Below are 27895 nucleotides of genomic sequence, written 5' to 3'. Positions count from 1 at the left end.
CGCGGCCATGAGCAAGGACAAGCAGAGCAAGCAGGTGCCGGAGTGCAGCGGACCACTGTCCCCGTGCAAAGGCCAGAAGTCCCCCCGGATGCCCAAATGCTCCCGCTGCAGGAACCACGGATACGTGTCTCCTCTGAAGGGACACAAGCGCTTCTGCAACTGGCGCGACTGTCAGTGTCCCAAATGTAAACTGATCGCCGAGAGGCAGCGAGTGATGGCGGCGCAGGTAACCTCCTCCTACGGGAGCCTCCGGACCTCTGGGGGAGAGACACGCTGCTGCTGAGGCGGGAAATATTAAATAGACTGTTTGGAAGAAAAAACAAAACAAAAAAAACAACAAAAAAACCCAGCTCCTGTTTGTAAACTTTTGAACATGTTTACTAAAAGTTGTTTATCCTCATTTTCATCTGTGTACTAACGCGTCAAACAAGCTAGCTTAGCTTATACGCGGCTAACTGTTAGCTTTTGTGCAAAATGAGCCAAAGTGTTAAAAATGTGTGTTTTCAGGCACGTTTGATCTTTATTGCTACACTTGTTGCCCACAGCAGACACTTAGAAATGGTCATTCATTAAGTGATATGCTACATTAAATATAACCGTGCTTTTTTTTTTTTTTCCCACATTTTGTAGTTATCGACTGTAACTTTGTAATTTGTAGTTGATGTAACACTTAGCAAATAGCAAACACTCATAAGAATGAATTCATAATATCTTCTACAAATTCAATATATTTTTGGACTTCTGGTTGGACAAAGCAAGACATTGAAAAAAAAACAAAAAAACCCCACTTTTGACTTTAAGATACGATGATGGACACTTTTTTTTGTTCGGACTTATTTTCTTGAATACGAAATGAAGCCGATAATCAAGATGACACAAATACGAAGCGACGACACCAGTCGTCCGCATTTAAGTGTGGTTGGTTTTCATTGAAGTCAGCGTACAAGATAACCAACTTGTCATCGCGCCTCCCAATACATTCACATAGTTTCTTCACGGTAATGCCAACGATTTAACTTTTGTTCAACGGAAGAAATATCCTCCTCTTTGTGGAGCTGATTTTGAAGCATGCTGGGAAGTAGTCCGATAAAGACGAGTGCTTTGTTTCTGATGGAGCCGGTCGTCCCTTCCAGGTTGCGCTGAGGAGGCAGCAGGCTCAGGAGGAGGAGCTCGGGATCTGTAGTCCGGTGGCTCTGTCGGGCCCCGAGGTGATGGTGAAGAACGAAGGTGGAGCAGACTGCTTGTTTTCCGTGGAGGGACGATCGCCCACACCGACCAGCACCCCCACTTCTTCTCTGGCTGCCACAGGTGAAGTATTTTAAAAGGCGTCCTCCCTTTTACGTGTCCCGCCGATCACACGGCTGTCAATGGAAGTGATCGCGTTTGAACAATATCTGTAGAAGGTACGAGGGGGGGGGGGGTTTAACACCAAAATCGATAAACGATAAGTATAATACATTTGCATACATGTGTCAACAATCTGCCGTTGTTTATTCCCATACACTCTGTTCAGCTGGAAAAACATGGAACACCCATCGGAAATGCAAAGACATGTTTTGCCGTGGAGAAGACTTTTTTTTAGACTGTTGAAGGCTCAAGTGAAGAAAAGCATGCATGAATTATGACTTTAGATCTGTTCAGAGATCTCCCCTCATATAGCAGGAACAGTGACTTGTTCAGTGGTGATTAGGAAGTAGTTTCACATGAAAATGTGACACTGGCGTATAACCTTTACAGATAAACATCAATTCTTCAGTCAGATTTGATCAACAAATCCTCTAAAACCACTTCAAGTATCAGTGTTGTTGTTGTGGTTTTTTTTACAATTGATAAAAGTGTCGGACGTTTTGCTCCACATGCTTAACTTGCTCAAAAGAATAATCAGATTATCACCCTGCTGTGACGAAGGTTGCCACCCATACGTCAGTAAAAAAAAGTTGATTGCCAAAGTTTAAAAAAAAATGTATCAGTATTTGTTTTTCTATGGTACAAAAGTACCACATATGATGTCGGCACCGGAGACGACGGCAACAACGTGCAATGGTGGCGGAAAGTGACAGAAAAACCAAAAACAGGTCAGGGACAGACATGTGGATCCATACACAGAAGTATAGACCCAGAATTCAGGGTGTGTTCCTGTTGCCAACTTCACATAATCTACACGTCATCACATTGTTCGCGTCCTCGAATGTTACCGATTCCGTCTGTGAATTGCTACATCTGCATTTCTTGGAGCAATTCTCCACACACAACGTCAACGGAGGCTAACACCAGCTTGTTCAGGCTAACGTGAATGTTCGGATGACATCACTGTTCAGTCTGTCAAAATATAAAGTTGTGCGAATGTGTGCGTCGGCAGCAGGTTTTTTTTTTTAGATACAATTTTATGTTGAAATATATTAATTTGATTTATTTATTTTTATATTATATATTTGGTATCGAGAATTGTGGAATTTTTTTTTTGGTATTGCTTGTAAATACCAAATTTCTGGTATCATCCTACGATATTAGCAAAACTACCAACAAAAATGGAAGTTTTCATATTTAAGTTTTCATGAAACAGTTTAAAAGTAAAGCTGAAACTGTTTTCTGATTAATTAGGCAGCAGATCAACAGAATATAATCAGCAATTAGTTTGTAACTTGATGAACTGTTTCAGGCCTTCTTCAAACATAATGACACAGACAGCCTAGTTTCTTCATCTCAGTTGTAGTCATTCGCTTTGTCTTATGTGATAATAAAATCAATGTTGGACCAACCAACAATCAATTTATTTTGAAAAAGGTTCACCGATAGTTGAACAATCATTCGTTGCAGCCCTATTCATAAGTAATACTTGTTTTTATTTTTATTGTGTATATATTTAAGCAACCATAAAGACATTTTTTAGGATCTAAATATAAACGACGGGCATTCGGTGAAGTCCAGTTTATTATCTTGTGTGTAGGATCGACATGGAAAACTGTCAATAACAAAGCTGATGTTCTTTATACACACATCTTTTTGCCTTAGATGTTTCTTTTATGACCCTCTGAATATTAAGATTTCCAAGACGTATTGTTGTTTTTATTACTAGTGGAACATTTATTAATTCATTTGAACAGTTTCACCTGTAGAACATTTCACTGATTTGTTGTTACGAACATTTGAGTTTAACAAAAAGCTGCGTTCTGTTCAACCAAATATTTCCTCTTTTTTTATTTCTTCTTAAAAATCCATGTCTGCTTATCAGTTTAAAAAAAGACAGAATTAAGTCTACTCTTATTCAAGTCCACAATACAGAATCGTTTTTTTTTACACTGTAGATATCACCAATAAAACATAAGACCTTTCATGGGAAAACAAGTGAAAATTAAAGTCAATTTGGTGGCAGCAGCATGAAAGGGTATCCTTGATTTTGTTCCTGGAGGCAGACACAGATACTGTCTTCCCTCCGGGCCTGATAGCACATTTTAGGAGGTGGAATATGACTGTGGTCAAGGCTGGTCACGTCTTGCTTCGACTCTTCTTTGTATGTGTGAAAGAGTGAACTTTGGGTCCCTGGCGTGCAAACAGAGAGAAAAGAGGTGGAAAGAGGAGTTGAGCACTCTGTGATTCGCCGATGACAAGAACAGGGACAACAAATGTCACTATCTTCGGCTTCAGTGGTGCACATTGTCTTCATTGTGTGAGACGGAAAGATCAGGGTCTGCCTGAGAAGAATGTGGCCTTGCAGATAAGGAAAGTACAACAGATTGTGAGTAATGATGATTTGATGGTCATATTCATCCTGATAGAGTTGCCCACATTTCTATTTTGGTATAGAGTGTCGCGTCTGCATATTTGACACAGAACGTACCTGTCACCTGCAGATGGTGCTGTTGATAGTAGTTTGACCGGGTTTGGGTGGTATGACCAGAAAAAAGAAGGATTCTCTTCCTGTCAAATGATCGATGAAAATGTAACTTAAACATAGCGCGGAGAACGATTTAATTATTTTTGTCAGCATTAGCAAAAAACTAAGGGAGTGAAAACATACAAGTCTGGCTTATGTCTACTGTTGGAGGCAGGAATTAAAAAAAAAAACATATATTTATATTCACAACTTGACTCTTGAATTTATTAAAGGCGTTAAAAACAAAAGCTAACGTACAAATCTATCTTTAGCTCCACATTTGAAATAATCTGGATCTGAAAATGCCCCCCCCCCCCCCCAAAAAAAAAAAATAGCCACAAACAATAAACTTGAGCCTCTAAGCCGATCTTTGTCTTTATTATTTGTGTCTTCTCTGTGTGTTTTTGTCCAGCGACCCGTTCAGCGTTGTCCTCCAGCCCATCAGCTGCTGCCAGGGCTCATACTGAGGGGCCGTCCGACCTGCTGCTGGAAACCTCCTATTACAACTTTTACCAGCCTTCACGCTACCCCGCCTACTACGGCAACCTTTACAACTACCAGCAGTACCAGGTGACCGACAGTAATCACTCTGCTGTTTATCAGTAACACTCCTGTTCTGTTTGAATCGGTTATTGAGCGGTAATAGGAGGTATTTTGCGGAAATTGTTGGTTACTTGCTGTGTTTGTTTGCCTTGTTTTAGGAGAGTTTTTTTTTTTTTTCCTTATCATGCTATTACACCGCTTGGTGAGCAGGGAAGATATCTGAGTGCTTTAAGCTACATTCTAATACATAATCAGCCCCGCTTGACCCCAGATTAACACGTGAGCCAGCACTTTAAAATACAAACATTGTAAAAATAAAGTTTAGTGTTTATATTTGCTAAAAAAACAAACTTGCTTACAATCTAAATTGTTTTTCAAACAAGATTGAATCGGGTTGAATTTTAGTGTCTTCTATCGGCCACTGTCAATCCCAGAGGAGTGCTGCAGTACAGTATGTAGACTGATTACAGCTGTTAGACTGATGGCTATTACACGGAAATGTTTAGGATTCAGAGAGCCATATGCAAGAGGTGAAGAAATAGGGCAGGAAGCCTCTCGACTCTGTGTTAAAAGAGGTGGACTGGGCGTACAGTAAATGATACGTATGTATGGATGTGTCTGTGTGTATGTTGGAGAGGGAACTACGATGTCTCAGGTACTTCGCTATGAGCCAGTTCACTTTCTGTCAACTTATCACTTGCGTGTCACAATAATGTCATTCTCAATCATTTTTCCCGCTGATGATCATCGGATATCACAGCAAAGAAGTTCAAATCCACTTTAAAGGAGATGCATTACAAACTAGTGATGTTAGATTAGATTTGAACTGATTTGGTACGCATGCAGGTTGACTGGTAAAGCGTGGACAGGGAACGTGAGCAAACATGGTGTGGTGTGCTTGTGAGAAAGTGTGCTCACCTCCATACAGTACAGATTGTGGTAACTCACCAGCGTTGAGATCAGGGCTCTGCGGTACCGTCTGTTTTAGGACGCCTTCTTTTCTTGCGGCTGAAGATAGTTCTTTATGACTCTGGCTTGTTGTAATGCTAAATCGAATGCTAAGTCGATCAGACGGCTCCCTGATGGACTTAAGTGTTGAATAAGAATCCAAACAGCGCTTCAAACTTTTGCACTGTCCTGTATTTTAAACTCGTAAATGTAACACATCATATACTCTTTTTAATCTGAGAAGGTTTTTTTGGATTCATTAATGAATCATTCAGTCTAAATAGAAGAAAAACAATGAGCGGTAATATTGGGCAATCAATTTCCCAGAGCCTAATAGTGACATTATAATACAGGGGTGGGCAATCCATTTTCCCAAGGGGCCTCATGAGAAACTGGGACTGTTGTGGAGGGCCGGACCAACAGGCTGAACTCAATTCTGCTCAATATTCATTTCATCTCTTTATAAAAAGCAGTAAACTGTATGGTTTTGATTAACTGCTGCTGGTGAGAGTAGATGTTACATTTAGGCTACGGAAATGTGGCGCCAGAAATCTGTGAAGTGTGTGTTGGGCTCAAAGAAGTGCACTGAACTCAGGTTGAATGTTTGAGGTGGATACGCGAAGGACAGCCGACAGGTGAGCGTCAGCGAGAGAGGATCCGTATCTGGATTTGTTCGACTTCACCACTGAGAACGGTTGTTGACATTATGTAGGTCGATCCAAAGAGAACCAGCATCTTCTGAGCATTCCTGCTCATGTGAGGAAAGTTCTCCTCTTTGAGAAAAGAATACAAATCCAGCAGTGACGCTGACTTGAAGAGCTCTGCCAGTAGCGTATCAGACTGCAGGTGGAAGAGTCGGAGCTGAACATCACTGGGTGCGTTATCTACACTGCAAGGGAAGGGAGAAGAAACCGTGTGCATTTCACTCTCAGCTGTTTTGAAGTCTTCAAAGCGCCTTGAAGACTCGTCCATGCAGGGACCCTGACATGGACGAGTACCTGCGGAGGGGATCAGCTGTTGGTGCGGCTTCTCTTCCTGTCGGCATGTGAGTGAGAATGTTGCCCTTCAATTGGCTTGGAAGAAACTGCAACTTTCCCATGAAGGCCTTCACCAGACTTGTACAGTTCATGTGCAGAGAGGCCTTGCAGTTTGTTTGTTTAGTCCATTCATTAGCGCAATCACATCAACAGCCAACGCTACATCGGCCATCCAGCCCGCATCTGAGAAGCTTTCTTCTCCCAAAAGTCTCGTATCTCAGCTCTCAGGTCCCAGACTGTTTTAAGCACTTGGTCCAGGCTGAGCCATCTGACAGCTGTGAGGTCACCATGTTCAGTCTCATGCTCCTCCAAAAGAGCAATGAAGTTAACTGTTTTAGACACAACATCAGTAACATGGTTCATTTTTTTTTTTTTTTTTTTTTTTTTAGCACAACACCTCCTGATGTATAATACAATGCAAAAATACCAATTTCTGCTCAGGGCTCATTTCAGTCACGTTATCTTGCGTCCGCTTCAAAAGTGTCACATTTTTCCCTGTTAGATTTGGACAACCATCGGTTGTTGCCAGTTTGTCCCATTTCAGTCCCAGCTTGTCCAAGCATGCATTTACCTCGGTGAACAAATCACTCCCCGTCGCCGTCGCTTTCATTGACCGCATTGCTGCCAGCTCCTCCCTAATCTCAAAGTCTTTCATTATCCCACGTACAAAGATGAGTAACTGCGCTGCATCACATCACGGCTCTCGTCCAGAGCTTTCAGAAGAAGAAAAAAGGTATTTTGTCCGCTTTGTTTTGCAGCTGAAGCTCCAGATTTTCCCGCCATGTCTTCCATCCTTCTCGTTACGGTTCGCCTGGAGAGGCGCACATTCTCAAATGCTTCTTTTTTCTCAGGGCGCGTTAGCGCTGCAGAGTCCACCAAACACTCTTTGATGAACTCCCCGTCAGGGAATGGGGATGTTGTGGGACATTACAAAGCTGGTTTTGACTGCTCCGTCCCTGGAGGTGTGAAGCTTGGTAAAAAGTCCTTGTTGATTTTTGCAGCGTAGCTATCAAAGCTCCAGACATCCGTGCCGCTCTGCATCAGTCAACGTCTTGTATTTCTCTGCGTGTTAAGTCTCGTAATGGCGATTCAAATTATGATCCTGAAACACAAATGAGGCACACGGCTTTACCTTTGACTTCAGGAAATAAATACTTAGAAGTCCATGTTTTGTTGAAAAAGTCGACCTTCTGCGTCAATCTTTCTTGTTTTAAGGTGAGCTGACATGTTTGAGAGCTCACAGATAACTCACATCTCTCGCAAACGTCTGTTCGCCAAAACATTACAGTGAAGGCGCAAAGGCTCGCAGGCACGCACCAATGTACGTAAATTAAAAAATGATCAGTTGCCTTCAAAATAAATACAATGGGCAATGACGTACACTTATTTACGTTTGATCCCTAATTTCCCATTGACCTCCCGCGGGCCGCTCGGGGACAGCCAGAGGGCCGGACGTGGCCCGGGAGCCGTACAAAGCCCGGTTATAATATATAACAACAACACTCTGCACATTTGAGAAGCTGGAATCAGTAAATATTCTGCCTGACGAATGACTTAAACCATCAAAATAGATGCCAATTATTATTATTATTTTTTAAATGTACTAATTATTTGTCAATAGCGGTAAACAAAAGCTGTTAAGTGTCTGTGTTGAAATGAGTGACGATGAACTTCAATGTATCCTGATGTAGAAAATAACAGACTGAACCGAGGAAACACTGCAACACGTAAGAAGGTGTTGGCGCCTCCCGGTATTATCAAAGACAGTAATTCATATGAACTTTTATCACTTTTTCTTTTGAGATATATGCCCGTGTTTGTTTTCTGTGTGGAGTTCACCTGCGTCTCTCCGGATTCTCCGGCTTCCTCCCATCATCCAAAAAAACATGCCGTGATTCCGGAGAATCATCGGTGATTCTACAAATTGGCCTGAGGTGTGAACGTGTGAATGGTCTTTGTTCCCGTCTGTCTCTGTGTGTTGGTCCTGTGATGGACTGGCGACCTGTCCAGGGTGTACCCTGCCTTCATCCAATAACTGAGATAGGCTCCAGCCCCCCCCCCCCCCCCCCAATATGACCCTGTTCAGGATAATGTCAGCATTTACATAACGGAGAAACCAAAGAGACACCACCGCTCATCTCACACACACACACACACACACACACACACACACACACACACACACACACACACACACACACACACACACACACACACACACACACACACACACACACACACACACACACACACACACACACACACTTGGTCCCTCGTTCAGCCGTCTGTAAATTCTCACTGATTTATTCTCGAATGTGTCTCTGTTGTGTCGAATGAGCTGATCTTATGCATGAGGTGGATTAGATCTGTAACTCCAGTAATCTCTGATGAGGTGGTTTGTTTTTTTATGAAGAACATTTGTCCACCCCTTCTCTCCGCCCTCTCCACCTCCACTCAGTTCCCCCAGTAGCAACATCTAGTTTTGGGGTCACTGCCTCCGCTAACCTGCAAGCGTACGGCGGAGCCTGAATTGCAAAGGTTAATGGTATTGTCTGTCGGTAGAGGAACAAACCGCTATGCTTCAGTGCTCGAGGGAGAAAGTGAGCACATTAATGCTAATCAGTTAGCGCTCTTTAGCATAATTTAGTCATCCTCCTTTGTGATTTATGATATTTTCAATGAAGTTGTCAGGTTGAGAGGGCTACGTGCTACGGTTATTCAAATTCAGGGATCACTTTTTTGTATTTGCATGAAGAGGTGATTATTTGTAGATGAGTTTCAGCGCCACAAACACTCACTTCGTAACAAAATATAACTAGAAACGTGGAGTGGGATGAAGTATCTTTTTATTACCTGAATTTAAAAAAAGCCTTTCTCTTGTGGTCCCTCTGTCTCCTTTACCTGTCCTAAACCTCCACAGTTTAATGGGCATTGTTCCAATTTTAGCATCCTAAGCTCGTGATTATCCTTGAGTTACTCAATTCGGATTTTGTCTCGATATTTGCTTCAAAGTACTTACCGCTGTGGTCTTTGTATGCTCTGCACAGAGCCCTTATCCATTCAACAGTGTTGTAGACTGACTATCTATCCATCCATCTATCTATCTATCTATCTATCTATCTATCTATCTATCTATCTATCTATCTATCTATCTATCTATCTATCTATCTATCTATCTATCTATCTGTCTGTCTGTCTGTCTGTCTGTCTGTCTGTCTGTCTGTCTGTCTGTCTGTCTGTCTGTCTGTCTGTCTGTCTGTCTGTCTGTCTGTCTGTCTGTCTGTCTGTCTGTCTGTCTATCTATCTATCTATCTATCTATCTATCTATCTATCTATCTATCTATCCATCCATCCATCCATCCATCCATCCATCCATCCATCCATCCATCCATCCATCCATCCATCCATCCATCCATCTAACTAATAAGTTTATTCTCTCATTTCTGGTTGCCATGGTGTCCGTGTTACTGATAGCGGTAATGCTGCTCTATGTCAACCCAGTTACTTTTGCTATATTCTTTATTACACTGGCTAATTACCTGCTGTACATTTCAACTTGCCCTCGTTCTGCTCGAGCACCCACAGCTGCCTCCTTCTTTCGAGACTCTCTCGCTGATCCCACAGTTGTTTCCGAGCTTTTCAGATTTACTAGTTACTTCGGCTTAGCAGTTAGTGATGGCTTTTCTCTCTCCCCCTCTCTTATATGTGTCTTATATTTTCTTCATCTGCTTTTCCAAGTGATAATGATTAATCATAATGGCACTTGTAATATTTGTAGGTTTATGGACATGACGGAGTAAAGCCGAGTGAATTGGAGGTGCGGCTCTCCACCATGAAAACCGAACATTTAGCTGCTATAGTTAGCCAGCACCAAGTAGCCATATATGAGCCGAGCCAGCGTAGGAAGCACAACTCTAAGCAGAAGCCTGCAGTTCACCTCCAGCCAGCTTCACCACGTTGCATGGAGAATGTAAGAAGGGAAAGATGCAAACACTGGTGAAGCTTTACAGAAGAAGCAGGTGATATAAGACAACATCAAACTTCATCGATACAAATGGTAATGTCTCATTCTATATATATTGAAAATATATCAACATCCCTTAAAAAGTGTATCTACCGCTGCGCTCTACTTCCCACTATATATCCAAAACTCAGAGGAAACAATGTGGTCTTTATCAGTGTGAAGCCATCTACCTCCTCTTCTCTGCTGTGCACTCAGTGATGCTTGGCTGTCATGCAGGTGGATGATGATAATACAGTATAAGGGTGGTGTAGAGCTTCCAGACAGGAGATGGTGCCAGATAAGAAGACTGGCCCTCTCAGGGAGGTAAGGAAGCCCCCCCAGGAGTGAAGGAGTCAGCCATGGAGACTGTAGACGTGTGGCAGCATTCTCCTCAGACAAATCCTCTTTCTTATTATAACTTATTCCATTATTTACTATGCTCAGTACTGCACAAATATATTTTTAAATGGGCTCAGAAGGTGTCTATTTTTTTTAAAATTTTTATCAAGTCATCATCAGGTCATCAGTGATTGTGAGAACCAAGGAGTTGCGTGTGTAGCTCGCCACTGGGTGCATTATTTGTTAAAGCGAATCCAACATCAGACATTAAATGAACTGTCTTGCAGTGAAAATGCTTCTGGACAAAATACACACTACGGTTACAGCAGATGAGAAAGGTTTATAAGCTGTTTATGGCATCATATCGATGGTGTATAAGCAGGTTACTCTGTGTGGATCCGCCTGTGACCGCTGAATATAAACCTCTGTAAGCATGAAAAACCATTTATGAGCAACTTTCACTAAGACAGTTTTGTTTGGTGCTCCATGTGTCCTGGAAACCATAAGGTTTGTGCACTTTCAAGACTCCAGTCCAATCTCTTTTGTATTTTTCACAGCCTAATACAAGAGCTGAGTGTAGCTTAAATAACAGTTTATAAAGCTGTCGCAGAACTGATGGCGTGGACAATACAGGTGACATATTACAGGCTGACAGAAATCAAATTCCATAAAAATGAAATTGAAAACCCTCAGTGAGGCGGCCTTGCTGCTGAGTAGACAGCTCGTTTTAAAGTTTTCAGAGGACTGGAGAGAGCTTTGTGTGTTGCTGCCCATTTTTACAACAAGCCACGGACCTGTGAAATCAAACAGTACTAATTTTCAGTCACATATTATTTAAAGTCTATGTTTCTTCCTCTCAGTTTGGATGGTTAAAGTGTTGCCTGTGAATATCTGAGTATGAGTGAGAATGATTTGAAGGATTGTAAAGTCAAAATCTGTCAGTGAACAATGGTGTTTGTATTGTTGTTGTTGTTGTTGTTGTTTTTAAATACAAAGGTAGAAAGAGAAAGCCCTTCATAAGAAAGTCACAGAATAGTGATCCACTGAAGTTGTTCAGGTTTGTATGCAAGAATGTTCTGTAAAAAAAAGGGGGTAAGATTATATATATATATCAGAGGCTCACTATTTGTTTCTGAAGGAAATCACAAGAAATAAAGAGTATTTTATGAAGTCAGAGACCCTCTGCAGGTCTAATAACCTTGATTATTTTGTTATTTTCCTCTTTTGGAAAAAATGAACGAGCGTACGGTTCATGGGAGGAAGGAAAGACCTTTCAAAGCCAGGTCATTTCTTTTAGGAATGTTGTTGCTTGTTTGCTTTGCTTTGCTTCGTACTTTATTCTGTTGGAATTCATTTTTCAGCTCCTCGTGACCACGTCATCACCTCGTGACCACATAATCACCAGTCCAAGATAAAACATAGCAGAACATGCATAATCTAACTATTCTATTTTACAGTTGAAGCAATTAGTTGATTGATAAATATAGAAATATTTCGTATGTCTAATCCATTGGTTGTTTAAGACATTTTTCAAGCTAAACATCTCAGCTCCTAAAATGTAAAATTTGCAGCTTTTCTTTGTCACACTCGATATTAGAATGAATCTCTCTCAGGACATCTGAAGATGTCACATTGGGCTTTGGGAAATCATGATGGAAATCTATAAAATCATCAAAACCTAACATGAATGTAGTCTTCGGTGGATGTAATAGCGTCGTGTAACTACCAGTTTTTGGAGATGTCCAGGAATCTGACGGTTTGGATGCTGTCTATGAAATACACGACATCAAGACGCTTTTGTCTCCTTTGTGTGTAAAATTGCAAATTTTTGTGTTTTTTTTTTTTATGTTAAGCAAATGCCCCACGGTGACGGCCGCCTATCGAGCCACAACGTGTCCTCTCAGTACCGCATGCATTCCTACTACCCAGCAGCCGGCTACCTGCCTCAGGGCCTGGGCTCCACCACCTGCGTGCCACCCTTCTACAGTCTGGACGACAACAACAGCTGCTCTGAGACCATGGCCGCCTGTGAGTGACACATTAAAACACACACTTCTCAGGCCCCATAAAGTTTTACCCGGACTTTATCAACAGTACATTGAAGGGAGGGTTGCACTCAAGTCGAGAGGGCCATCAAATTCTTTTTTACTTTTACTATACTTACTTTTGACTTCTTCTTTACCTCAAATGCAGTACTGTGAGTGTAGGTCTGACTCAAGTTTACATGAATGAGCTATGAAGCTACTTTACTGTTGTGACCATTGTTCATGAGATTGATATGCTGTTGTTGAACAGCGGCAAGCGAAACATTATGTAGGTGTTTTTATTCAAGCAGACCTCCATTGTGCCTGTTGCACATTTGACATGTAGTTAATTTGAAGCTGGATTTAGTTTTCTTCTAATTAAACAACTAATAGATTTCTGTACAGCATTATTTTCTTGAATAATGGTGCATACATATTAGAATTTTTGCAAAAAAAACTATTCACTGCTGTATTTCTTTTTGAATATAGCAGTTTCATTCCTTTAGCTGACAAAATGACTCACATTATTTCCCTTTACACAGTTGTAAAAGGGATTTTCTCCTCAGAAATTAAAAGATGAGGATTGTATTGAATATTGTTACTCCTTGATAGAGGATGTAGGGGAAGAGCATCAACAATGCAGCATCAATATCCTTCCTTTAGTTGAAATGGCCCGCTGACAACACCAGCATTGCAAACGTAAAGACCCCCACATCTCCCCTTTCTACCTGTATTTGACTTTCACCTGTCCTTTTCCTGTGAGGGTCCCACGTCATGACCTGCCACGCTCCTTTCCAAGATAACACCTCTCTCAGCGGGTGGTCCCACATTTGGTGTTGACTCAGAGTTTAACGGCAGAGAAACAAACTGCCTAAATCAGTTTCTTTCACCTGTTTTCTGACCCCTACAACAGAAGCAGTACCTACATAGAGTACAATGGCTCCTCACAGGGGAACATTTTTCTCTATCTCTATCGAGGCAGAATTGGTTCCTAATAGTGTTCCTATGAAAAATTATTTTATAAGAGGTGGTATATAAAATACTCTACTCTGAATAATAATTTGTGTTTGATTAAATCCTTTCCTTCTCATTCATGAAAGATTACAGAATCTATGAATTTGAAAATAAAACGTTATATATTTCATTTTGTAAGTTTAACTTACAGGAAACAGGAAGTCAAGCTGTTCACAGTACTGCAGTTCATTCTCAGTGTGTGTGTGCACTGGAGGTTTCAAGTTTCCACATCATACTAGTGTAAGTTTGAATTGGATCAGGATCGACTTCCAAACTGTTCGTGATGTAACAAAAAAAATGATTTTCAATTAGTACAGAGAAACTTCTCACTTTCAGCAGGTTCATGTGAAAACAGCCTTCAACATTCTCCTGCACAGTGAGGCTCAAACAAAAAGGAAAACAAACAAAAAATTGAGTGGAGAAGCACTTCAATAAAGTGTTTCCAGTATGTGTAGTTGAACAGAGCTGAGAGGAGGCTTGTTGATGCTGATTTCCTGACCTTGGCTCAGGTTTGGTTCAGCATGTTATCAAAGAGCCAGTCTAAACATTTTGCACCCAGTTGGTACATCCACTGCCAAATCCCGTGCGTGGGTGTGTGTCGTATCTCGTTCAAACATGGAAGACGAATCCTGTTCCGCAAAGGAGACTTTTTGTAAGACTCTGTGTCCAAGATGTTCAAAATGAACATTTACAGATGAGTCCTCTGCCTGTTGTTGTGTTGTGCATGTCGCACTGTGGCCTTGATGTTTTGCTTCGGCTAATTCATATCTTATCTCAGCAGAGTTATAAATTTGCTGTTTATGTGAGCTGCACATAATTAACTTATTTGCATGTAATGCGGCTGCAAGATTGTTTCTGTTACATTTGAAAGTGTTTTGTAGCTTCGCTACTTGTTTTGTACAACTGAGGTATTTCAGTTTGAATTAGTGCTTCACGTTGTTTTTACCGGCTCTTGACATGAAGCTTTTTTTCCGGTTCAAGCTGATATGATTAGTGAGATAAATTTAATCTGTCATCTATTTCAAACAAAAGTAATATCATCTATTTGTTGTTCTTCAAACATTAGGATTGTTTCAAAAAAATATATGAAAGATGGTGGGGGGTTGGGGTTGGACACATTTGTGATATATCTACTCATTATTTCCTCGATCAGTCATTTTTCTCGAAAATGTGAAAAAAATATAATGAAAATGTCAATCAAAATATCTTGACATTTCTTATTTTGTAATGTTTTTTGCAATAACCAGATAGACTCAGTTTCAGTGCATTAACAAAGACAATGGAGAAAAAGCACAAACTGTTGCATTTGAGAGGTTGTAAGCATTTACTTTTGGTAATTGTGTCTAAAACAGACTATTCACAATTAATCAATTGTGAATATATTTGCTAATATAATTACTAACTAATTATTTGGGGACTTTTGGTCAGATAAAGTAAGCAATTTAAAGATGCCACCTTTGGGATCTGGGAAAGTGTGACGGAAACTTTCAGACTCTTTTCTGACTTTTTAGAGGCTAAATATCGAATGAATTAAAGCACAGAATAATGGGCACTTTGGTTGATGAATGAATGTACAGCATCACCAAAACAGCTCAAGTAGAGTAGTTGAACTCCGGTAACAGGATTTTGTTCTAGTTTTTGTCCCAGTTGTTGATTCAGATTGACGTTCGCTTCAGAAAGCGTTTTGCTTGGACTGAACATGTCGTGTTCCTCTGGATCGCTCCATGAGGAGGAGATAGCCGCGAGCTCGGAGCCTTCCTGCCCTCCCCTTCTTCCTGGCTGCCAAACAGCACCCTGTCAGATTTATCTCCCTCCCAGGATAGGGCTAATCAGTTGGCCAAATACAGAGATCCAAATAACCTTCAGGAGTGCCACGCTGTCCTTCCCCCCCCCTCTCCCTCCCCTCCCCTCCCCTCCTCGCCTTCTTCTCCTCTTCTTCCTCCCCCTTCCTCGCCCTCCCTCTTCACAGGGCCCCGCTGTCTCCGCAAAATTGCCTTCTGGAGTTAGTGAGCGGGAACAGTTAAGATTTACAAACAATGATGAAGCTTGTCATGCGTCTTTCTCCATCCGTCACGGCAGTCCGGGCGGAGCTGTGGGTAGAGCCGTCCCGGTGTTCTTCATAAAAGCCAGCTCTCTGTGAAATACGCCCCCGGCCGGCCTGTTTACTGCCCCGCGCTCGTCAGCAGCCCCGCCGCCGTAAATCGCAGCACGGGAGGTGACAGCGCAGTCCATCAAACTCCCACCCCACCTCGCTGCCCTCCCAACATCTCACCTCACACACACTGCCGCCCCCCCCCTCCATATATATATATATATATATACACATACACACAGAGAGACACACACGCACACACTCTCGCTGTTTCTCCACAAACACCCGCCCCGCTTCCTCCTCAGGATCTAAGCGGGGAGCTGCCCCAAAAGAGTTATAGCTGTTTCAGTCTTACAGGAGACAGCTGCGAGACGAGTCCGTCAGCGTTTATGCTCTTTCTTTTTTTTGTCCTTATCTAGACTTTCTCAAAATTCACAACTGCTGAAAGTTTGCAAGCTGTCAGCCCGGCAACTCACATACTTTTTTTTTGAAAACTAGATTTATAGTGAAGTCAGACCTCCGAGCTGTGCTGGCTATACGTTTGTCTGTTTTGTTATATTGGTGTCAGCACTGAGCGTACAGTAATTTAAATGCAAATCAGATTGTTGAGGTATTGCAGATGTTAATCCTGCTAATCGATAGACCTGTGTGAGCCCATTAGGTTAGAAATCCATTACTATCTTTCGAGATGATATTCTATTGATTTTTCTTGCTTCAGTCTATACTGTACTCTACACCGAAGTGAGTTACTGCGTATAAAGTCTGTTGTTTTTGGTTCTCCGCCTCCTCTGAAAAAAAAAAACCCGACAGAAAGATTGCCGTCTGTAAGTTTCTTTGTTTCGTGTGTAAAATGGGCCTTACCTGCTTTCAGTTCAGATTACTTCACACCCACACACTCTCACACACACAAAAACAGTTAAGAAAGTACAGTCTCACACACACATATACAGTGTGAACCTACACACACACACACACACACACACACACACACACTCGGGCCACACTCATTGTGGAAGTGTCAAGAAGCCCTCTCACTCTTTTGGATTTATTAAACCTAAAACAAATCGGTACCTCAAACCCAAGAGGTGACCTTTTCAGAGGAAGTGCGGTTTCATGTCATGTAGCAGCCAGAGTTCATTTCCTTGGTCACTGACGTGCTGAGAACATCGCTCACTTCAGTCCATGTACTTTATGTTGTTTCATTACCAGAGAAAAAAACAGACTATTGCGATAGAATGTGAAAGTTTGGTTTTCTTCTTGACAGTTAATAGTGTTTCTACATGAGTTTTAGTATAATAGCATATATAGCATGTCATAGTAATAAGTTTTAGTATCATTTTGTAGATGAGAAAGTTTAATCTGGGCTCCAATTGGTTGAATTTGAACACCGTTAGGACCGGTTTCAGATTTCAATATATTCATTTTAATATTGTTGAAACAATTATTATACGTAACCGAGTCGTCTACTATAGTTGAACCTTTCAAACAAAATACAGTAAAGCAGATTTTTACCTTAACTATGTTTTCTGCCAGTTGATATTCTATCCAGCTTCAATATGTTTTGATTCCAGCTTTTTCTGAGATTGCTTGAATGAAATTTCATCCTTTTGATCTTTTCATTGTGAATCCAAGATAAAAGTCCCTCCGGTAAGTAACTGTATCTGTCAATTCAGTGGATCAGTCTCTTATTAATGAGAGAGATGACACATTATAGTGATAAAAAGAAGTAATTCACCCTGCACAGGTTAAGCTCTCAGGACTTTGTATCACCTTTTTTGAAGAATGTATATTGACAAGACTACTTGTACTATTGACAAGAAGTTGCAATTTAAAGAAACTCTTAGATTTCTCCAGTCGCACAATAAACCCTGAAAAGTATCCAAATTTCTTGGCAATTTTTCAGAAAATTAGTGCTTTTTGGTCGAGATACCAACTTGACTCAATCTGTAAGTGAGAGCCAGCAGTGAAAGAAGCCGCCCTGCAGGGGCCCTGCAGGGGCCCGTCAGGCCCCGGAGGGCGGCATTGAATGTGCGGCTGATTGAGTGTCTCAGGCTGTTAGTTACAGAAGAAACGTCCCGTGTGGTCTGTCACATTGTCGTCTCCACCTCGCTGTGCTGCTAAGTGCCCTGGTAGCTTGTGGGGCTGTGGATGGGCTAAATACCAGTGTAATTGTCTGCTTATGGCACAAGCAGCGTTGTAATGTGTTGTACAACACCACCATTAACAGAGGCCTGGGGCTGTGGAGACATTAAATGGCCACGGCTGTATAGTTTATGTTCTCTTCCCCTCACTCTCTATTTCTCTTTCTCGCTTCCACACACACGAACAACAAACACACTCTCACTGTCCAGCTGGGAGGGAAGTGAGAGGAAATGAAATGTGATCCTATTGACTGCTGGTTCAGCTTTAATTCAGTTTGATATTCTGTGTCATTATGTAGCCAAAGAACTTTGTTTGAAAAACATAGTTTTAATGAGCCAGATTATCGCTCTAAACAGCGTCTTCTTGCTGTCAAACACTGTGAAAGAAGAGTTATAAAACTACAGATGTGACTATGACTGCCTTCAAATGTTATTGTGCCATCGCAGAGTCAAAGAGCAGGAGCACTGTTTGTTTTTGGTTTTTTTACCTGCGTTCTGAGTTTTTTGTAGCTACAGTCAAGATGTGCAGATGTTACTGAGAGTTGAAACTTACTGGAACCTGCTCTTCTTATTTTTGAGAAAAAAAAACAAATCTTTTGATATATATTGTGATATACAGGTGACTATTTGGATTTAAAAGATATTTCCTTAAATTCTTCCTTAAATTATACAAAGCAAATATTAACAAGTAAGCGGCTCTTTATTCAGACACATTGTGTCACTATGAATAAAACTAGATGTGACTTTAAGTTGTGTGCACATTAACATAACATTCCTAATTCCGAATCACTATTGTGGGAGTTACAATAACAAAATGTACCAATCTGCTCTCTGATCCAATGGTTGCATTGGTCCAAACAGTAACATATCCAGCGCATGTTTACTGAATCTGGCTTGTATCCAAATATAATCTGCATGAGGATTACTTCTTCATATAAAATATAGTGGGTTTTGTTTCCTAATATCTGTATCAGACAAACTTGGTGAGCTACAGCGTCTTCCTACCTAATCATGCCCGTGTAGTCACTTTCTCGGACATGTTTTGAGCAGCGGCGGCGGCGGCTCGGGGTGGACTGACAAATGATGTTGCCTTGGCAGCTCTCTGAAACAGCTGAACGACTTGGATAAACACATTTGGCAGCTTTAGCACCCACAAGAGGCGTCCTCCTTTCCATAACAATATATTTCACTCTTCCTGTGTCCTTTACTTTGGCATTTTTCTTACCCTGTCGCCTCACAATGGATCTCTTGTTTAAAATGTAATGATAGAAAAGTCCTGCAAATATTGATCGGCCGCCTCAGCTCATTATTGCATACCCATAACTCTTCGATGTATAATGTCAGAAAGCCCGACGATAGACTGACATGCCATTTTGTGAGCTGATGGGGCACAGTAGCCGAAATGGAGATTTAGCATATGGACGAGAGCTTCGTCACGCCTCTGTGGCAGTGATCTTCGGCGGGGACAGATTGGTTAACAATGCAGGAGCAAAGGTTCCTCTCTGCTTAATTAGCCTTTGACCCCGACACTTGATGCCTTCTGTCAGTCTGTGTCGGCCCTCCACTGAATTCAGCTCCACGGAAAACCAATAATGAGCATTTAAGCTTTTTCTGACCCCCGTAATCGCTGCATTAGAGACGGCATCCTTTTGAACAATTGTCTCAACAGCTTTTGATTTGGGAGAGGAGAAGGAGAAATATGTGGAAGATTTAACTGCACGCACAATAAAACGAATAGTCCTTATTCATGGCAACACAAAAACTATAATTGACTCTTTATTTAGTTCTCTGATTGAGATGTTTGATGTGGCTTGAAATTAGTTGTAGTTCAGGCTTTGCAACCAGGCTGACTGTTAGACCAGTGGTCACAGTTTAGTAGGCAGGAGTTGGTCTTAACTCTTTGGTTAAAAAAAAAAGAAAAAAAAAGAGTTAAGACGCAACCATCCAAGAAACAACAGTAATACAAGCGGCTGTATGTACAGTCGTACCGTAGAGCTAAGATGTAAAGATTGTTGGCTAATTCTTTAATTGTGAGGCACTTTGTTGGTTCTGATGATGCTCTAAAATGAAAAATAAAGAAATCCTTTTTTGGGCAGTAAATTGTTCAATCATTTGAGAAACGTGTGGAAATTTCAGTTGGTCAGAAAATGTATGTAATGTACCCGATAACGTAGCGTTCTCTGTAAACAGTAATAAACCATTGTTAAGCTTAGCTTGCACAGGGAACCAGGACAGTTTTAGTGCCAAGGAGTGGCAGCTTAAAATATGTTGGTTGTCGGCCCTTTGTCATGTTGCCCAGGCAGCTATCTAGCTTGCATAAAAAGATACTTCCTGGAGGCGTTATGCACAAAATACTTGTGTAGTATGTCATGAGGTCAGGGTGAGTCAACTGAGAAACAGAAAAACGGGTCGGGGTTCATTTGAGGATTTGAGCCAACAGTTGCAGGGCAGCCCGACATCCATTGTCTCCCCAGGGTGAATCCAAATGACGTTTGGGATCCTCTGATCTTTCCATAGGCACCGCTAGAAAGTTTAACAATTTGACTCCAGTGAAATAGCTCAGCATCTAGATGGATCGGCACAACATTGCGGTACCAACATGTTGACAGTGGGTGGAGGAAAAGGCGGTTGGTGAAGAAAATCACGGTCTTTGTGAACCTTGGAGATCCCCTGACTTTTCATCTACTGCCATCACCTGGTCAACATTTCACTTTGTCCAACAGTTTTGGACAAATTTAAATACTTGATTTTCTTTACAATTTATATTTCAACCTCACAGAGGCACTAATGTGACTGTAGACGGTCAGTTTTCTGATGAACATATAAACCAAGTTGAAAAATGATCACACTGAACATATCTGCAATATGTTAATTGTCAAAGTATTTCAATTGTTAAACGTCTTCCCCGTCTCAGTCGAGCATCTCGGCATGCTGACCAATTTGAATTAGCACTAAGCAAAAACTACAGCTGAGGATGATGGGAAGTAATTGTGCAGGTATTTGGTCTTAAAGCAAAGTACAAGATACAAACAAATTGTGACCAGATGGTGGCACAAGATCAAAAGTTAGGGGATCAGCCAAATCTGAAGGCCAGTCATTACTTATCTAGACATTTCACTCAAACCTGATACACGTCAAAGGGATCACCAAAGTCACAAGATTCGTCCTCAGGGTATCAATAATGTCTGTACAAAAATATTATTGAAAAATATCCAATAGTTGTTTAGATATTTCAGTCAAAGTGACTGAACAAGGGTTGTCCAAAGTGATGTGCCGACTGACAGACTGACAGACCGACATCCCTGCAGTCATGCTGCTAGCACAGCTAAAAACATTTAGTTAAGGCTAAATTAAGATTGTGACTTTGGTACTGTGGACTGTATGTGACGGCTTTTTCAATCCCAAAACCATGCTTGTTGTTTGGCATTGGTTAACAGGGCCTTTAATCTGTCTGGGTTTCCAGCATTTAACCACAACCGCAGTATTTCCCTTAACTCTAATCCTAAAGATATCCTGAGAGTTTTCATATCCTAAAGTAGCCTCCGGTGTCCTGCGTTTATACGTCCACTTTCTTCTCCTGCCCGACTAAAGTCCCGTATAAAACATTGTGTTGTGTAGACTAGAAAAACATTTGTCACTGAACACAATTAATGCAGCAATGCAGATTGCTGGAGCCACAACCATTCGGTCGTATTTAAATATAACTGTGGAAGATAGTACTGATAATTCGGGGTTGTATAGTACAGTATGTTTTTATTTCTGCTGTGTACGTTACAAAAAAAAAACAACCTACCCTGCATGCCCAGTTTCAGTTAATTGTCTTTTGTTACAGAATGTCTTTGTCATTGCTGTGAGGTTATACTGGTGTGAGATATCATATTAGACCTGCCACAGTAAGGGTCATACAAAAAAAGTCAGACAAGATCGGTGGTTTAAAAGTGAGGGTGAAGGTCTGCGTTGTGAACATCAGCTGAGTGTCATGAGCCTCCACTGTTCAGCGCTCAGTATTTAAAGCCTGTCCGCTCTTCGACTGAGTTTTCTGGACCATTAAGTCCTGCTGGTCTGATGATGAGGAGCCAGACGCCCATATGGTTTCCAGAGAGGGGAGCCATCTCTACGAGGGTTGTCCTCAGCTGGACACACATGGGACCCTCTCAAACTGGCCAGGGCTGATTTTTTTAGACACAGCTCGTATCATTTTAATGGGAGCCATTTAATCCCAGGTCAACCTTGTCATGTGACAGGCAACTCTTCATTCTGAAGATTGAATTTTTGTACCCTTCATAACAGCTCCCTCTAAGTGCTGCTGTCCCTGGGCCACACTGACACATTCAGACAGTCGACTGTTTTAGGTAACGTGCAGCTTATGTACTGAACATTGTAGTTAAAACCCTAAATGCAAAAACTAAATTTCATATTTCTAGATTGCAAATGATTCATTATTTATTTTATTCCTCTTTTTTACATTTATTTTACATTTACTTTACTAAGATGTTAAAGCTGGTTACCGTGGTAGCAGCTAAACATTGTCAATGGTAACATTGTCATTCTAAACCTTTTATAATCAAAGACTGAGAAATGAGGCGGATGCAGAAGGGCCTGAAGTTACTGCTCGGTTACAATGTTTTAGCATTTAGCTCAAACCCCGCTGCGCCTAAACAGCCTCACCAAGCTGCTAGCAGGTCTGGAGACTTTTTGTGCACTATTTCGACGATCAAGGATACGTTTTTACTCCTCGTCATCCTTGTCATGTAATAAAAGGTACTTCTTATTGACATGCTAAACAGTAATCCTTAGGTTTTATAAATAGTCACCATTGTAATCTAATAATTGCTATTTTAGTAAGTGATAACGTCTACTCTATTACTGTGAAAGCATTAGGGCTGCAAATTGTCATCTTAATTTAACATTTTGTCAATTGGGAGTATTTTGAGATACTTAAGAAACTCACCGGTCTGTACAGTTGAATGCAGAATTGTGTGTGTGTGTGTGTGTGTGTGTGTGTGTGTGTGTGTGTGTGTGTGTGTGTGTGTGTGTGTGTGTGTGTGTGTGTGTGTGTGTGTGTGTGTGTGTGTGTTTACTTAAGTGTTATCTACCCGCATGACCCTTGTGTACAGGAGATGAGTGCTGAGCATGAAACCCACAGAGAGCTTATCCTCAGTGGATCAGACTGAATTACCATGTCCTCTCGCATCTGGGCTTTTGTTCCCCTCTTTGGCAGCAGCAGAAATGATTGCACCTTCATTCACACCCTCCCTCCTTCTCTTAACAGGACAAGTGGGAGGTTAAAAAAGCTTCCTTTTGTTACTCCACACAAAGACTGTTTAATAGTTTGGAAATCTTATATAGAGTGCCAAATGCTGAGAAAAGGGCAAAAGTTCATTCAGGAGAATAACCTCTCTTTCAAGCATCAGCAGGTAAAGTCTGTCTTGTTACAAACTACAGCCTGAACTTGAGTCATGGAGCGATGTGTTCATTTGAGTTTGTGCAACTCACATCTCAAACCTGTAGTATCAGTAACACAAATGGTACTGCTGAATACCTAGTTGTGTGCATGTGAACAGGAGTTTGATAAAGTGCTGAGGTGACGAAAAAGTGGCCAAATGTGATGCAAGATTTCTACGAGGAAAGACAACAAGAAACTAAGAGGAATCGAGGTTAGAAATGTAGAACTGTTGTTAAAAAAGAGTTCCTGAAAAAAATTGCCTGCTCACATCACAACGTTTTGTTTGGAGTCTCAACTCCAGAGCAGTTGTTTTGTCATTGAGTCAGTGTAACATTACCTAAATACCAAACAGTAAATGAGTTGTTATAAAAAAAAAAAGTAGAAGGTTGTTCAGTGCTTTTAACAATGGAGCCAGTTGAATGATGAATTAATCACTCATCAGGAAAGTAAACGGCGAATTCAGTATTTAAGCAAAAATGCCCCAAATAATTTGGGTTTGCACTTTGGTAAATTATGATAGGCATTTCAGCTGTTTTCTGACATTATTTTGACTAAACGGTCATCAGGAAGTCAAACAAAAACAGTCTGCAGCCAGCTGTGCTTGCAAACAATGCTGCTTTGAGCTAAATGCTAACATCAGCATGCCAGCATTTCCATTACTGCCATTATGATGCTAAGTATGTATAATACTCACTGTAATGTTTGTTAGCATCCTAACATTTATTAATGAGCACAGAGTACAGCTGAGGCTAATGGGATGTTCATGATTTAATTGATCCGTAAAGAAAGTATTAAACTCAATTTTTGACCTCATGTTGGAGCCGTAGGAAAGTGAAGGCATCAACCTCAAAGTGGCACGGGCCTCCGACCACCAGCTGTTGGGATACACAGGCTGACAGTTAACCGACAATGAAAATAATTTGTTAATTGTTTAATCAGTCATCTTGTTGTTAACAGCTTTGTGCTGTGTCAGCAGCCTGACATTAATCTGAATTAAACAGGAGCGCAGCGGACAGTTGGATGCAGCTCAGAACATGTGTACTACAGTGTGTCGTGATTTAACATCCCCATGAAACCAATGCGTCCAGTTGCTTTTAGCCTTTAATTACATCATAGATTTCCTGCTGATGAACAGGCGGGGAATTAACAGTGAACAGGCTAATTCACAGCCGCCCTCCCCCACCCACTTGCTGTTATTGCTGTACAAGTAGACCGCTGAGGGTTGGAAAAAAAAAAAAAAAAGAGCAGGGTGCACTTAGCTACACAAACATTTGTATTAACGATTGGGCTGCCAGTTCAGAACTGGTGACAAACTGCAGACGGGCAAAAATTGGAGTCCGAAACCAATCAGGAAGTTAATGAGGAGAAAAATGACTCCTCTTTTCCCCTCCCACCACTGCTGAGGAACAGAGAGGGAGGGAGAGAGACAGAGGCAGAAAGATTTAAAATGCAGGTAAATATTTACTCTTTTAGGTTTAAATACACTGGACTTATCATCATCAGACAATGAGGACCTTTAAATATAATAACGATAGTTTTATTACATTTTGTGAGTGCACCTTGTGAAATGTTTTCAAGGTTATTATTTCTCCCAGCGATCAGCTCTCCTTTTTGCAACCAATATATCAATCGTGGCTGCAGCATGATTAAATGCATCCTGATTATTTTCTTGATTTGATTAATGAATGAATTATTTCAAAACTCTCCAAGTGTCCCTCATATATATGTAATTTAAATTATATGAAACAAATAATATATGATTTATGAAGCTAAAATCATTCATTTGTCTATTTATTTATTTTGTATTTTTGCTTTAAAAGTTACTTGAATTGCTTGTTGCTGTTGTACTGTATGAATGTACTAATGCTTTGTGTCAGTACTCAAACTCAGGTAATGTACTGGCTATAGAACAATTTCAAATAATATGAAGTACAAAAGCAGAGTAACACTAGAAAGCAGTGAAATGACGAAGATCAAAATTTTTACTCTCACTTGGCTGAAAAAAAACATTTGATAGATTAATCAATTCATCATATACACTGGGAAAATTCAGAAATAGCGGAAAACAGTACTGAAACTGTCAGTTGATTAATTCCACAATATGCATAAAAGTATTATTATAATTTTTTGTTGATAAATTATAACTTGATAATCGTCCTTTTTCAAACAACGAATAACAAGTATTAGTTTAAGATTTACTGATTTTCTGTCTTATGTGACAGCAACATGAAAATCTAGTTTTAAAGTGATGTCAGAACAAAACATGACATCACTAAACTTCAGTCTTAAGGAGGTCATGATGGGTATTTTTAACAATTTTCAAACAGATTTGTTCATATACTGAGAAATGGATAGCTTGAATAACATTGAGTTGCAGCCGTTGTAAAAAAAAAAAAACAAAAAAAAAGAGACCATCACAAGCACCGTGCAAGAAGCTGGAAAGTTCATGAAACAATGTCATTTTCCTTCAAAAAGTGTCTTATTTATCGAAACAAATAATGTTTGCACAGATAAATTAAATATAACACAGCTTTATGGAGGTTATAACTGGGTATAACACAATAAAAACACAGTGATGAAGGTCCACAATGGTTATTGAACATTAGAAACATTTGGATGTGCAAACAAAGCAGCTCGGTGTGTTCTGGCCTCTCGGCGTTTTTAATGCGTGCAGCAGCTGTAGAACGAGTGTTAAAACGGGTGAGTGTTAAAACGGGTGAGTGCACACCGCGCTCATGTTAACTGTAAAAGAATGATGCTTTTGTTTTGCGCTCACTGTCTTCCCTTTTTTCTCACTGATTCAATTTGCTATAAATCCCGAGCCTCGCTGAGAATCATTTCACTGTACAGTCATATTTATATCAACAGGAACAGTGAGGACCGTTTATTCTGCAGTGCTGATGATTACACTGTCCTCTTTTCTCTGTCTCTCTACAATATTTCTAATGTCCTTTTTATTTACTCTTCTCACAGCACGTAGGTGTTTATTTAATGTGCGCTCTGTACTGTCTACTGACCTGAGGCAATATGAATTTATCATATTAATGACTTGGAGGAGTATCTGAGAAAAAAGATTTGTAGCTTGATATCTGAAAGAGAAGCGGAAGATTTGAGGTTTATATATATTTTTTTTAATACATAATTATATTTTACCATATGGAGACTTATATCGAAGGTTTTTCATTTTGTTCAGTCAGTAAAGGTTCTGCTCGAAGAGGCATTTCACCCCAACATATTTGTAATGGCTCACTTTGAGGAAATGCTAGTCGGGGTGTTGACCTCATGTGGGCAGGTGAGTGAGTGAGTGAGTGAGTGAGTGAGTGAGTGAGTGAGTGAGTGAGTGAGTGAGTGAGTGAGTGAGTGAGTGAGTGAGTGAGTGAGTGAGGGAGTGAGGGAGTGGGTGAGGGAGGGAGAGAGTGAGGGAGGGAGGGAGTGGGTGAGTGAGTGAGTGAGTGAGTGAGTGGAGTGAGTGAGTGAGTGAGTGAGTGAGTGAGTGAGAGAGGGAGGGAGGGAGGGAGGGAGGGAGGGAGGGAGGGAGGGAGGGAGAGAGGGAGAGAGAGAGAGTGAGTGAGTGAGGAGCGAGTGGGTGAGTGAGTGAGTGAGGGAGGGAGTGAGGGAGGGAGGGAGGGAGTATGTGAGTGAGTGAGGTAGGGAGGGAGGGAGGGAGGGAGGGAGTATGTGAGGGAGGGAGGTTTTTTTTAAAATTTACAGAGCCATAATTTATACAATTTCAATAGATGTTTTATGTGACACAGAAAAAGGTCAAAAGCTGTTGCTTCCTTTATCTGCTGAGATTTTCAAACAGGGAAGAATTCTCTCAGTCGTCCATCACTTACACACATTACAACAGATACAGGTGACCAGTGAGTAAATGAACCTTCACTAAATGTGTTTAATCAAGTGAAGTAAGGCAGCTGTTGGAAGGAGGAAGAAGCGCTTCGGAGAGAAGTCGGACGTCGTATTCTGTCGGGTCTCAGGCGTCCTTCGACGATCTGACGAGCACGCGGAGATATTCGTTGTATCGCTGAAGCCTCTGATCAGGACTCTTGTCTCGTCTCCGCAGCCTTCTCACCCGGCAGCATCAACGCCGGCCCCGACTCCACCATGACCTGCCGCTCCATCAGCTCGCTGGTGAACTCCGACGTCAAAGCCGAGTGCGAAGTCGGCAGCCAAACGGCCAACTTCGCCGTCGACTCCATCGACGGTAACGCCGCCAAATAAAAGAAGCGAAGGATCACGAGCGCGAGGAGATCAGAGGAGCTGAAAAATGGATGTTCCTGCTAAACAGTTCCGTAGTTCACTGTTGCTGCACTACAGGTTGTTTGTGTATGTTTAGTTCTTTTTTTTTTTAGTCTCGAGGCTGTTTAATCTTTAGTTGAAGACAGTTCACCAAGCTTACAGTGAATTGAGTTGTGCTGTCATGAAATGTTAACA

The 27895-nt window shown here is 41.1% G+C and overlaps 1 protein-coding gene, 1 long non-coding RNA gene and 1 pseudogene across 2 annotated transcripts in view; 1 reads left to right on the top strand and 2 right to left on the bottom strand.

Annotated features, from left to right (window-relative positions):
* The window catches only part of LOC138625223 (uncharacterized), a 417346-nt gene that overhangs the window by 54305 nt on the left and 335146 nt on the right, over positions 1–27895 (bottom strand). The window lies entirely within an intron of this gene.
* On the top strand, positions 8–27682 carry dmrt1 (doublesex and mab-3 related transcription factor 1). Its single transcript, XM_069705971.1, is given in 7 exon segments — positions 8–226; positions 1134–1308; positions 4287–4444; positions 10643–10729; positions 12598–12772; positions 13584–13586; positions 27525–27682. Coding segments are annotated over 7 exon segments (975 nt in total).
* On the bottom strand, positions 6312–7057 carry LOC138625228 (general transcription factor II-I repeat domain-containing protein 2B-like; annotated as a pseudogene).

This window comes from Brachyistius frenatus, unplaced genomic scaffold, assembly GCF_029030835.1.
Source record: "Brachyistius frenatus isolate BFR_SWC_R1_liver_20210118 unplaced genomic scaffold, ASM2903083v1 Contig_60, whole genome shotgun sequence".
Lineage (NCBI taxonomy): Eukaryota > Metazoa > Chordata > Actinopteri > Embiotocidae > Brachyistius > Brachyistius frenatus.
The sequence above is the reverse complement of the archived record's forward strand: the minus strand, read 5'-3'. Positions and strand labels throughout refer to the sequence as shown.